Source organism: Hyperoodon ampullatus (genome assembly GCF_949752795.1).
Source record: "Hyperoodon ampullatus genome assembly, chromosome: 2".
Classification (NCBI taxonomy): Eukaryota; Metazoa; Chordata; class Mammalia; order Artiodactyla; family Ziphiidae; genus Hyperoodon; species Hyperoodon ampullatus.
The window spans coordinates 83302433-83317398 of record NC_136915.1 but is presented as its reverse complement, the minus strand read 5'-3'; the positions used below and the strand labels follow the sequence as shown (position 1 = coordinate 83317398).

General features: G+C 34.7%; 1 protein-coding gene across 1 annotated transcript in view; it reads right to left on the bottom strand.

Moving 5' to 3' along the window:
- The window catches only part of CCDC18 (coiled-coil domain containing 18), a 99961-nt gene that overhangs the window by 41925 nt on the left and 43070 nt on the right, over positions 1 to 14966 (bottom strand). The window contains exons 15-16 of the mRNA XM_079698481.1: positions 2191 to 2325; positions 1943 to 2020 (exon numbers count right to left, since the gene is read on the bottom strand). Coding sequence (XP_079554607.1) covers positions 1943 to 2020; positions 2191 to 2325 — 213 coding nt within the window. The remainder of the gene's footprint in view (positions 1 to 1942; positions 2021 to 2190; positions 2326 to 14966) is intronic.

The window sequence follows — 14966 nt, the reverse complement described above, 5'->3', positions numbered from 1 at the left end:
CAAAGACACTGCTCTGCTAAACCAAAGAACCTCCTCGGGGGCATATTCTGGAGGCAACCACATAGGGGCTCTATGCTACCTACTTTCAACAGAAGCACCTAAGCTAGTCTTTTTTGTTTATTTTTTTTCTACTTAAAACTTTAACTTTCTTTGGGGAAATAAAACACACACAAAAATCTAGAGTGGAAAATAAAAGCAAAGCAAAACAAATAAAATAAACAAATGAAGTTGCTAATAAGTACCTTCTCAATTTTCTATTTAATAGCAGATAACATAATTGCTTTAATTTATTGGTTTTTTTGTTACCAGTTCATAAACTTCCCATCAGTCATCCAGCTATCATTATCATACTTCTATAAGTGATATAACTTTAAACTGATCCTTATAACTCTCCTGCAGATAGAAAATTTCATATTTTTTTATGCAAGGAACAAACTGAGGCATGCAGAGGGACATGGCCAAAAGTCAAGAAAGAAGGTGGTAATGACATAATCAAGAAAAGAGGAATACATTTCAAACTTCTATTTGATATGTTAGAATCATTTAGGGAATTCCCTGGCAGTCCAGTGGTTAGGACTTGGTGCTTTCGCTGCTGAGGGCCCAGGTTCCATCCCTGGCAGGAAACTAAGATCCCACAGACCACACAGTGCATCTCAAAGAAAAAGAAAAAAAAGAAAAAAAGAAAGAAAGAAAAGAATCATTTAGTATAGCTTCAATGAAAGCAAATCTACTAAAGGTACCAAAGGAATAAAACCTAACAATAATTCATTCTTTAGCTGATTTCCTTCCTGTCTCATATCTGATTATTAACAAATGAAAATAACTTACCAGATGACTGGCTAGATGTGTTAGGTAATTTAATGAAAAACAGGAGTTAAGTGGCAAGATGGATTTTTTTTAATGAAATTATATCATGCCTACAACCTTTGTACAATAATGATTTTTTAAATATTAATGATCTTAGAGGTTATTTTTACATGAGGAAATGAACTGACATGGCATTAAATGTTAAAAGTTTTGGAGAATACTATAGGAAAGTTATGGATAAACATATAATTGGGTTTATGAGGGTATACAAGGTCACAAAATGGATGAAAAACAGAATACTAGGCAAAAAGTAAATAACGTTGGATTTTTAAAATATCCTTTATATTTAATCCATATATGACAGAATGAAGGTCACAGCATATTTGAAACTATTTTTAGCACTAAAAATGCAAAGGAGAAAACATTGAATATATAGTAATTACTTAGCAAACTCTGAGTAACTTAGTATGTGCTAAGTATTTTATGTACCTCATTTTACTTAATCCTCAAACCTACCCTCTTCTAGGGCACTGTGATCCCTATTTTACTGATGAAGAAATTAACGTTCAGAGTTTAAATAACCTAGCCAAGGTTACAGTCAGTTAATAAGCACGCTGAAGCCAGAACTAAAACCCAAGTCAGTTTAGCTTCAAAGCCCATGCTTTTAACCATAAAGTTATCCCAGCCACAAAACTGTATTTACCCAGAAATTCTGGATTTATTCCCTATTTAATCATATAGCAGAAAAAAGAAGCAAAAACTGTATTGTTTGTAGTTTCATCTCTCTTCACTTCCTTTGTTAATTTTTTACTGGTAATATTAGTAAGTAGCTACAGTTTAAAATACATTTTTTTGTTAAAAAACAAATCTTTCTAAAGGTATTATAAAAAGAAAAGAAGTTAGATGACCTACAGACTAGATTATCAAATAATTAAGATCACAATTCACAGTGAAAAATATACTACTTAAAGAAACTAAGTTCATTGACTCAGGTAAAATTTTTACCACTTTATTTTTATGTAAACGTTTGTTTTACAATTTATAGAGAAAACTAAAAAGCCACAGGAATGTCTCCATTAAGAAAATAAATAAATAAAAAGAAAAAGAAAAAATTTTAAAGTATTAGCACACTAGCCTTGATTGTTTCTTCAGATACTTGGTTCTGTAATGTTTTCAAAGCTTCATCTTTCTTCATATTTTCCTTTTCCATTTCCTAAAAACATACAGATTGGTAGTGAAAATATACATACGTGTATAAATATTTTAGCATTAGTAACAGGTTGTTAAACAACTGATTTGACTAGAATTAAAGGTATGTTAAAGAAACATAAACTTAAAATATTGGTCAGCTTTTAAACAGCACTTTTATAAAGATGATTTTACCCCTTTGCTTTCCGTCAAGAGTCTGTCTAGTGATTCAAGGTGACGTTGTTTACATATTATATCTTGCTGCAACATGGATATAGTCTTTTCTTGTTCTTTAAATTGTTGTTCTTTTTTCTCTAGTTGAGATTCAAGCTAAACATAGAAACAGGATTTATTAATTTTCATATTAATTTTTAAAAATTTGAAACATTTTAAATACAGTCAACACTTGAACAAGACAGTTTTAAACTGAGTCCACTTATACATGGATTCTTTTCAATAAATATGTACTACAGCACTACACCATCAGCGGTTGGCTGAATCCACAGATGGGAACTATGGAAAGGAAGGGTTGACTGTAAAGTTATATGTGGATTTTCAACTGCACAGGGGTGGCACCCCTAACTCCCAAAGTGTTCAAGGGTCAACTGTACACAGAAAAAACATAACACTCACAATTTAAATTACTACTGAAATTACATAGCTTATTGCATTTTGCCAAATTTCCTTCAGTTTCTCTCCTTTTAGAGAAGAAATGAAATCACAAGTCAATGTCTTATCCGTTCCCTCCCTCACCAATACTATGTTGAAATTGTTCTATATCATTCTCTGGTGTGTTTCATTCTCAAACATGTTTTTTGTGCTTTTAACTATATATGTAGATCCATGAACAATAGGTAACATAATTTTGTTTTTAAAATTCACATAGACAATATCAACACTTCTGCAAGTTTCAGCAACTTATTTTTTTCACTTAATATTGTTTTAAATATTTATCCATGTATCCATATGTGGATCTAGTTCATATTTTTATGATAATACAGTATTCCATTGTAACAACAAACTAGTTTGTTCACTCTTCTACTCAGAAACAGATATTGCTTTTTCACTATTATGATGTTACAATAACATCCTTTGTACATGTCTCTTTATACACATGTATTAGAGTTTCTTTAGAACATACCACCTAGAAGTGGACTTCCTGGTTGTAGGATATGCACATTTCTAACTTCATTAGGTATTTCTCTTCAAAGTGCATCAAAATTTATACTTTCACTAGAAATGTGTAAGTCTCACTCCTTACAACTTCACCACTAATTGACTGGTGTTATCAAATGTCCAAAAAACTTTTGTGAAGACAAAACATGAGTAAACTGATATGTTTATATGTATATTTGTGCATATTATATACACAAGTGTATAAAAATTATACATATGTGATAATAGCAGCAACAGGTTAACAAGAAAATACTAAAACCAAAGAACTGTGAAATGAAAACACTCAAATGAAAATAAATTACACATCAGAAATTAGAGGAACAGAAAGAAAACAGATTGAAGAAAGTGAACAGAACATAAGGGACCTGTTGGACACCATCAAGCACACCAGTATGCACATCATGCAAGTCCCAGAAGGAAGGGAGAGAGAAAGAGAGAGAGAATATTTGAACAAATAATGACTGAAAATTGTCCAAATTTGATGAAATACATGATATAAACATCCAAGAATCTCAACAAAATCCAAGGAAGTTGAACTCCAAAAGACGCACAATAAGACACATTATAATCAAACTTTCAAAAGACAATGACAAGAACTTCCCTGGTGGTCTAGTGGTTAAGACTCCGAGCTCCCAACACAGGGGGCATGGGTTCGATCCCTGGCCCCCTGGTCGGGGAACTAAGATCCCACATGCCACATGGCACAGACAAAAAAAAAGAAAAAGACAATGACAAAGAGAGAATCTTGAAGCAGCAAGAGATAAGCAAATCATCACATATAAGGGAGCCTCAATAAGATTACATGCAGATTTCTCAACAGAAACTTTGAGGGTCAGGAGACAGTGGGCTGATATTCAAAAGAAAAAAAAAACTGTCTATGAAGAATCCTCTATCTGGCAAAACTGTTCTTCAAAAGTGAGGGAGGAATTAAGACATTCTGAGGTAAAAGTTGAGGGAGGCCGTGACCATTAGACATGCCCTGCTAGAAATACTCAAGGGAATTCTGTAAGGTGAAATGAAAGAACACTAGATAGTAACCTGAAGCCATATGGAGAAATAAAAATCTTCACAAAGATAAATACATGGGCAATTGTAAAACCTAGCATTATCATTAACAATGGATTGTAACTCCACTTTTTGTTTGCTAAATGATTTAAGAGACTAATACATATAAAGGAAAAAAAGTTATTAGTGCAGAAGTTAGTATTACTGTAACTTTAGTTTGTGACTCCAAATCTTGTTTTCTACAAAAGAGACTAACCTTTTGAAGGAATTACAAGTTTGTGTTTTGGGGCACACAATGTACAAAGACGTAAGTTTGTGACAAAAGGTGTGGAGCTAAAGCTATAAAGGAACAGAGTTTTTGTATGTTATTGAAATTAGAGTGGCATAAATTCAAATTAGAGTGTTATAACTTTAGGATGTTAAATGTAATCCCCATGGTAACCAAAAGAAAATAGCCATAAAATATAGACAAATGGAAATGAGACAGGAATTTTAAAAATTCAGTATAAAAAATCAACTGAATTCAAAAGAAGACAGTAATGTAGGAAAAGAGGGATAAAAAAGCTAGAAGCCATATAGAAAACAAAAAGCAAGATGACAGAAGTCCCTCCTTATCAGTAATTACTTTAAATGTAAATGGATTAAACTCTCCAAGAGACATAGATTGGTAGAATGGAGAAAAGCACACATCCACCTATATGTTGTCTACAAGAGACTCATTTTATTTTTTTTGAATTTTCTTTATTTCTTTATACAGCAGGTTCTTATTAGTCATCAATTTTATACACATCAGTGTATACACGTCAATCCCAATCGCCCAATTCATCACACCACCCTCCCCACCCCCCTGCGGTTTTCCCCCCTTGGTGTCCATATGTTTGTTCTCTACATTTGTGTCTCAACTTCTGTCCTGAAAACCAGTTCATCTGTACCATTTTTCTAGGTTCCACATACATGTGTTAATATACGATATTTGTTTTTCTCTTTTTGACTTACTTCACTCTGTATGACAGTCCCTAGATCCATCCACGTCTCAACAAATGACCCAATTTCGTTCCTTTTTATGGCTGAGTAATATTCCATTGTATATATGTACCACAACTTCTTTATCCATTCATCTGTCCATGGGCACTTAGGTTGCTTCCATGACCTGGCTATTGTAAATAGTGCTGCAATGAACATTGGGGTGCATGTGTCTTTTTGAATTATGGTTTTCTCTGGGTATATGCCCAGTAGCGGGATTGCAGGGTCACATGGTAATTCTATTTTTAGTTTTTTAAGGAACCTCCATACCGTTCTCCATAGTGGCTGTATCAATTTACATTCCCACCATCAGTGCAAGAGGGTTCCCTTTTCTCCACATCCTCTCCAGCATTTGTTGTGTGCAGATTTTCTGATGATGCCCATTCTAACTGGTGTGAGGTAATACCTCATTGTAGTTTTGATTTGAATTTCTCTAATAATTAGTGATGTTGAGCAGCTTTTCATGTTCTTCTTGGCCATCTGTATGCCTTCTTTGGAGAAATGTCTATTTAGGTCTTCTGTGCATTTTTGGATTGGGTTGTTGGTTTCTTTAATATTGAGCTGCATGAGCTATTTATATATTTTGGAGATTAATCCATTGTCTGTTGATTCATTTTCAAATATTTTCTCTTATTCTGAGGGTTGTCTTTTCATCTTGATTATGGTTTCCTTTGCTGTGAAAAAGCTTTTAAGTTTCATCAGGTCCCATTTGTTTATTTTTGTTTTTATTTCCATTACTCTAGGAGGTGGATCAAAAAGGATCTTGCTGTGATTTATGTCAAAGAGTGTTCTTCCTATGTTTTCCTCTAAGAGTTTTATAGTGTCCGGTCTTAAATTTAGGTCTCGAATCCATTTTGAGTTTATTTTTGTATATGGTGTTAGAGAGTGTTCTAATTTCATTCTTTTACATGTAGCTGTCCAGATTTCCCAGCAGCACTTATTGAAGAGACTGTCTTTTCTCCATTGTGTATGCTTGCCTCCTTTGTCATAGATTAGTTGACCACAGGTGCGTGGGTTTATCTCTGGGATTTCTATCTTGTTCCACTGATCTATGTTTCTGTTTTTGTGCCAGTACCATATTGCCTTGATTACTGTAGATTTGTAGTATAGTCTGAAGTCAGGGAGTCTGATTCCTCCAGCTCCGTTCTTTTCCCTCAAGACTGCTTTGGCTATTCGGGGTCTTTTGTGTCTCCATACAAATTTTAAGATTTTTTGTTCTCGATCTGTAAAAGATGCCATTGGTAATTTGATAGGGATTGCATTGAACCTGTAGATTGCTTTGGGTAGTATAGTCATTTTCACAATATTGATTCTTCCAATCCAAGAACATGTAAATCTCTCCATCTGTTGGTATCATCTTTCTTTCATCAGTGTCTTATGGTTTTCTGCATACAGGTCTTTTGTCTCCCTAGGTAGGTTTATTCCTAGGTATTTTATTCTTTTTGTTGCAGTGGTAAATGGGAGTGTTCCCTTAATTTCTCTTTCAGATTTTTCATCATTAGTGTATAGGAATGCAAGAGATTTCTGTGCCTTAATTTTGTATCCTGCAACTTTACCAAATTCATTGATTAGCTCTAGTAGTTTTCTGGTGGCATCTTTAGGATTCTCTATGTATAGTATCATGTCATCTGCAAACAGTGACAGTTTTACTTCTTCTTTTTCCAATTTGTATACCTTTTATTTCTTTTTCTTCTCTGATTGCTGTGGCTAGGACTTCCAAAACTATGTTGAATAACAGTGGTGAGAGTGGACATCCTTGTCTTGTTCCTGATCTTACAGGAAATGCTTTCAGTTTTTCACCATTGAGAATGATGTTTGCTGTGGGTTTGTCATATATGGCCTTTATTATGTTGAGGTAGGTTCCCTCTATGTCCACTTTCGGGAGATAAAATAGACTTTAAAATAAAGAAAGTTACAAGAGACAAGGAATGACACTACATTAACGATCAAGGGATCAATCCAAGAAGAAGATATAGCAATTATAAATATATATGCACCCAACATAGGAGCACCTCAATACATAAGGCAACTGCTAACAGCTATAAAAGATGAAATTGACAGTAACACAATAATAGTGGGGGACTTTAACACCTAACTTACACCAATGGACAGATCATCCAAAATGAAAATAAGGAAACAGAAGCTTTAAATGACACAATAGACCAGATAGATTTAATTGTTATTATAGGACATTCCATCCAAAAACAGATTACACTTTCTTCTCAAGTGCGCACGGAACATTCTCCAGGATAGATCACATCTTGGGTCACAAATCAAGCCTCAGTAAATTTAAGAAAACTGAAATCATATCAAGCATCTTTTCTGACCACAACGCTATGAGATTAGAAATGAATTACAGGGAAAAAAACATAAAAAACACAAACACATGGAGGCTAAACACTACATTACTAAATAACCAAGAGACCACTGAAGAAATTCAAGAGGAAATAAAAAAATACGTAGAGACAAATGACAATGAAAACACAATGATCCGGAACTTCCCTGGTGGCACAGAGGTTAAGAATCCGCCTGCCAATGCACGGGACACGGGTTCGAGCCCTGGTCTGGGAAGATCCCATGTGCTGCGGAGCAACTAAGCCCGTGCGCCACAACTACTGAAGCCCGTGTGCCTAGAGCCCGTGCTCCGCAACAAGAGAAGCCACCACAATGAGAAGCCCATGCACTGCAACAAAGAGTAGCCCCCGCTCGCCACAACTAGAGAAAGCCCATGCACAGCAATGAACACCCAATGCAGCCAAAACTAAATAAATAAAATTTTTAAAAAATGACGATCCAGGGCCTCCCTGGTGGCGCAGTGGTTGAGAGTCCGCCTGCCGATGCAGGGGATACGGGTTCGTGCCCCGGTCTGGGAGGATCCCATATGCCGCGGAGCGGCTGGGCCCGTGAGCCATGGCTGCTGAGCCTGCGCGTCCGGAGCCTGTGCTCCGCAACGGGAGAGGCCACAACAGTGAGAGGCCCGCGTACAGCAAAAAAAAAAAAAAAAAAAAATGACGATCCAGGGCTTCCCTGGTGGCGCAGAGGTTAAGAGTCCGCCTGCTGATGCAGGGGACACGGGTTCGTGCCCCGGTCTGGGAGGATCCCACATGCCACGGAGCGGCTGGGCCCATGAGCCATGGCCGCTGAGCCTGCGCGTCCGGAGCCTGTGCTCCGCAACGGGAGAGGCCACAACAGTGAGAGGCCCGCGTACCACAAAAAAAAAAAAAAATGACGATCCAAAACCTATGGGATGCATCAAAAGCAGTTCTAAGAGGGAAGTTTATAGCTATACAAGCCTACCTCAAGAAACAAGAAAAATCTCAAATAAACAATCTAACCTTACACCTAAAGGAACTAGAGAAAGAAGAACAAACAAACCCAAAGTTAGCAGAAGGAAAGAAAACATGAAGATCAGAGGAGAAATAAATGGAATAGAAACAAAGAATACAATAGCAAAGATCAATAAAACTAAAAGCTGGTTCTTTGAGAAGGTAAACAAAATTGATAAACCATTAGCCAGACTCATCAAGAAAAAGAGGGACAGAACTCAAATCAAGAAAATTAGAAATAAAAAAGGAGAAGTTACAACAGACAGCGGAGAAATACAAAGCATCCCAAGAGACTACTACAAGCAACTCTATGCCAATAAAATGGACAACCTGGAAGAAATAGACCAATTCTTAGAAAGGTATAACCTTCCAAGACTGAACCAGGAAGAAATAGAAAATAAGAACAGACAAATCACAAGTAATGAAATTGAAACTGTGATTAAAAATCTTTCAACAAATAAAAGTCCAGGACCAGATGGCTTCACAGGTGAATTCTATCAAACATTTAGAGAAGAGCTAACACCCATCCTTCTCAAACTCTTCCAAAAATTTCAGAGGAAGGAACACTCCCAAACTCATTCTATGAGGTCACCATCACCCTGATACCAAAACCAGAGACAAAGATACTACAAAAAAAGCAAATTAAAGACCAATATCACTGATGAATTTAGATGCAAAAATCCTCAACAAAATACTAGCAAACAGAATCCAACAACACATTAAAAGGATCATATACCATGATCAAGTGGGATTTATCCCAGGGATGCAAAGATTCTTCAATATACGCAAATCAATCAATGTGATACACTATATTAACAAATTGAAGAATAAAAACGATATGATCATCTCAATAGATGCAGAAAAAGCTTTTGACAAAATTCAACACCCATTTATGATAAGAGACTCATTTTAGATCCAAAGATACTAATGATAAAAAATGAAAGGATGGGAAGATAGTCCACGCAAATAGTAACCAAAAGGGAGCAGGGATAGTTATAGTAATATCAGGCAAATCGTACTTCAAATTTAAAAAGATTATGAGACAAAGACAGATAATATATATTAATATAAGGTTATTACAATATGGCAATAAGATATAACAATTACAAACACTTATACACCCAAAGACAGACTTTCAAAATATATGAAGCAAAATCACACAGCATTGAAGTGAAAAATAGACAGTTCTACAATAGTACTTGGAGACTTCAATAGCCTATTCTCAATAATATGTAGAACCACCAAAGAGAATATAAGTAAGGAAAGAGAGGACTCAACACAATAAACAAATCATATTTAATAGACACACACAGCTCACTCAACCCCAAAACAATAGAATATACATTCTTCTCAAGTGCACATTGGATATTTTCCAGGACAGACAATATGTTAGGCTACAAAGTTAAGTCTCAATAAATTTTACAAGACAGATATCATATAAAGTACATTCTCCAACCACAATGAGATGAAGTTAGAAATCAACAACAAAAGGAAAACTGGAAAATTCACAAAATTGTGATATTTATTAAACAATACATTTAAAAATAACCAATGAATCAAAGAAGAATTCACAAGGGAAATTAGAAACTACTTAGAAACGAATGAAAACAAAAACACAACTTACAAAAACTTACAGGACTCAGCAAAAACAATGTTTAGTGGGTAATTTATAGCTATATAAGTGCTTACATTAAAAAACAAGGAAGATCTCAAGTCAATAACCTAACTTTAAAACATACGAAACAAGAAAAAGAAGAACAGAATAAACCCAAAGCTAGCAGAAGGAAGGAATAATAAAGATTACAGTAAAGATCAACAAAATAGAGAACAGAAAAACAATGAAGAATATCAATGAAATGAAAAATTGGTTCTTCAAAAAAATAAACAAAATTGACAAATCTTTAGCTAGGTGGTCAAAAAAAGAGGACTGAATATTACCAAAATCAGAAATACAAGTAGGAATATTACTACCAATTCTACAGAAATAAAAAAAGATCATAAGAAAGTACAATGAATAATTGTATACCAACAAATTGGATAATCTAGATGAAATGAACAAATTCCTAGAAACACAAAACCTACAAAGACTCTATCATGAAGAAATAGATAATCTGAACAGACCTATAAATAGTAAGGAGATTGAATGGGAAATCAAAAATCTCCCAACTAAGAAAAGCCTTGAACCTGCTTGCTTTATTGATGAATTCTACCAAACACATAAAAAAGAACTAATACCAATCCTACTCAAATGTTTCCAAAAAATTAAACAGAGAACACTCCCTAATACTGTAAGACCAGCATTAACCTGATACGAAACCCAGACATTACAAGAAAAGAAAACTACAGACAAATATCTGTTACGAGCACTGATGCAAAAATCCTCAACAAAATACTAACAATCCAAATTCAGCAGCATAGTAAAAGAATTAAACACAGTGACCAAGGGGAATTTATTTCTGGAATGCAATGAAAATTGATCAGTGTTATGTGCAGTATCAACAGAATGAAAGAAAAAAAACCACATGAGCATCTCAATTGATGGAGAAAAAACATTTGACATAATTCAACACCCTATCATGATAAACACTCTCAACAAATTAGGAACAGAAGGAAACTACCTTCACATAATAAAAGCCTTATATGAAAAACCTATAGCTAACATACTCAATGGTGAAAGACTGAAAGCTTTTCCTTTATGCTCAGAACCAGAAAAGGACCACTCACCACTTCTATTCAACATAATACTGGAAATTCCAGCCAGAGCAATTAGGCAAGAAAAAGAAATAAAAGACATCCAAGTTGGAAAGGAAGAAGTAAAATTATCTATTGGTAGATGATATGATCTTATACACAGAACACCCTAAAGATTTCACACAATAAAACTATTAGAACTGATAAATGAAATCAGAAAAGTAGAGAATGAAATTCAACACACAAAAGTCAGTTGCATTCCTATATGTGAACAATGAACAATCTGGAAAGAAAATTACAAAAACAATTTCATTTACAATAGTGTCAAAAAGAATAAAATACTTAGGAATTAAACAAGGAGGTGAAAGACTTGTACAATTAAAATTACAAAACACTGATGAAAAGAATTGAAGAAAACGTAAATAAATAGAAACATATTCCACGTTCATGGATTAGAAGACTTAATATTGTTAAAATGTCAATATTACCCAATGCAATACAATCCCTAGCAAAATCCCAATGACATTTTTTGCTGAAACAAAAAAACCCACCCTAAAATTCATATGAAATCTCAAGGGACCCTGAACAGCCAAAACAATCTTGAAAATGAACAAAACTGGAGGACCCTCACTTCCTGATTTCAAATCTATTACAAAGCTACAATAATAAAAACTGTGATTTCGCATAAGACAGACATATAGACCAATGGAATAGAATCAAGAGCCCAGAAATAAATCCTCACATATATGGTCAAATGATTTTGACAAGGGTGCCAAGATCATTCAGTGGGGGGAAAGGACAGTCCTTTCAACAAATGGTGCTGAGAAAACTGGATATCCACATGCAAAAGAATGAAGTTGGACCCACAGCTAGCACCATATATAAAAAATTAACTCAAAATGGATCAAAGACCTAAATGTAAGACCTAAAAAAATAAAACTCTTAGAAGGAAACATAGAACAAAAGCTTCACAACATAGAACCAAAGCTTCATGACGTTGGATTTGGTAATAATTTCTTAAATATGACACCAAAGGTATAGGCAACAAAAGAAAAAATAGACTAACTGGACTTCATGAAAATTCTAATATTCTGTGCATGCAAAGACACTCAACAGAGTAAAAAGGAAACCCACAGAATGGGAGAGAATATTTGCAAATCACATACCTTCATAAGGGATCAATATCCAGAATATATGGAAAAGTCCTAAGACTCAACAACTACATAAAAACAACCCTATTAAAAAATGGGTAAAGGAAATAAATAGACATTTCTCCAAAGAAGATATATGACTAGACAACAAGCACATGAAAAGATTCTCAGCATCACTGATCATTAGGGAAATGCAAATCAAAACTACAATGAGATACCACCTCACACTTATTAGGATGGCTACTGTTAAAAACCAGAAAACAAGTGTTTACAAGGATGTGGAGAAATTGGAACACTTGAGCGCTGTTGGTGGGAATGTAAAATGGTATAGCTGCTGTAGAAATCAGTATGGTTGGTCCTCAAAAAATTAAAAACAGAATTACCATATTATCAGCAATTCCACTTGTGCATGTATACTCAAAATAATTTAAAACAGGGTCTCAAAGAGATATTTGTACACCCGCATGATCATAGCAGCATCATTCACAACAGCTAAAATGTGGAAACAAACTAAGTGGCCATCAACAGATGAACAGATAAGCAAAATGTGCTATATACATACAATGGAATATTATTCAGCCTTACAAAGGAAGGAAATTCTGCAATATGCTGCAACATGGATGAACCTTGAGGACATTATGCTAAGTGAAACAAACCAGTCATAAAAAGACAAATACTATATGATTTCACTTACATGAGGTACTTAGAGAAGGCAAAATCATAGAGACAGAAAGTAGAATAGTGATTGCCAAGAGTTGGGGGGAGAGAATAGGGAGTTATTGTGTACTCTAATGAGTATAGAGATTCAGTTCTACAAGATGAGAAGAATTATGAGGATAAATGGTTTGATGGTTGCACAACAATGTTAATGTATTTAATACCACTGTACACTTAAAAATGGTTAAGATAACATAAATTATAACACCAATAACACTAATACTGATAATACTAACCACAATAAAGTTTGAAAAATATTAAATAACTTTAGAATTTTTTCTTAAAACATGAATATATTAAAATTAATTTCATGAATAAACAAGACTAAATGATGTTATAACCATAGATTTTCATAGAAGCTGACTCATCAATTATCAGGGAGGCCCTTGGACAGACCTATCGTGCCAATTCTCTGCAGCAGTTCAGTATTTGAGATATCAAATATAATATCTTCCTAGATTTTCTGCCATTTTCAAATTAAACTTTGAAGGATTTATCAGGGATAAACTCATCTGAAAAATATTTTTTATCTTCTGAGTCAGTAGTTCCACTTTTGAGACTCTATTATAAAATAATATTCTAAAATAAGAAAAAAATAGCTTACAATAAAGTTTACTGAAAATTAATTATAATCCTAAAAAACAGAGAAGTCAAATAGCAATCATTCTGTAAAATGAAGCTATTAAAAATTGGAAAAAAGGGAACACTCTTGCACTGCTGGTGGGAATGTGAATTGGTACAGCCACTATGGAGAACGGTATGGAGGTTCCTTAAAAAACTACAAATAGAACTACCATATGACCCAGCAATCCCACTACTGGGCATATACCCTGAGAAAACCATAATTCAAAAAGAGACATGTACCAAAATGTTCATAGCAGCCCTATTTACAATAGCCCCGAGATGGAAACAACCTAAGTGTCCATCATCGGATGAATGGGTAAAGAAGATGTGGCACATATATACAATGGAATATTACTCAGCCATAAAAAGAAATGAAATTGAGCTATTTGTAATGAGGTGGATGGACCTAGAGTCTGTCATACAGAGTGAAGTAAGTCAGAAAGAGAAAGACAAATACTGTATGCTGACACATATATATGGAATTTAAGAAAAAAAAATGTCATGAAGAACATAGGGGTAAGACAGGAATAAAGACACAGACCTACTAGAGAATGGACTTGAGGATATGGGGAGGGGGAAGGGTAAGCTGTGACAAAGTGAAAGAGAGGCATGGACATATATACACTACCAAACGTAAGGTAGACAGCTAGTGGGAAGCAGCCGCATAGCACAGGGAGATCAGCTCGGTGCTTTGTGACCGCCTGGAGGAGTGGGATAGGGAGGGTGGGAGGGAGACGCAAAAGGGAGGGGATATGGGAACATATGTATATGTATAACTGATTAAATTTGTTATAAAGCAAAAAAAAAAAAAATTGTTTACGTGTTTGTGTATATGTGTACTATAAACATGTAAGTATGCAAAGATGCAGAGAAACTGGTCTGAAAGACATAAACTAAGATTGTAACAATGATTTTAGGGTGGGAGACTTTTTAAAACTTCATTTACATTCATTTTTTGGGTGTATGAATACATGCATAGATTCATAAAACTCCCATCACAATCAGGATACAGAATGATTCCTTCACTCTCAAGATCCCTCATGTTAATCCTTTACAGCAGCAGTCCCCAACCTTTTTGGCACCAGGGACCAGTTTCGTGGAAGACACTTTTTCCACGGATGGGGGTGGGAGGGATGGTTTCGGGATGATTCAAGAGCGTTACATTTATTGTGCACTTTATTTCTATTATTATTACATTGTAATATATAATGCAATAATTATACAACTCACCATAACGCTGACAGGAGGTGGAGCTCAG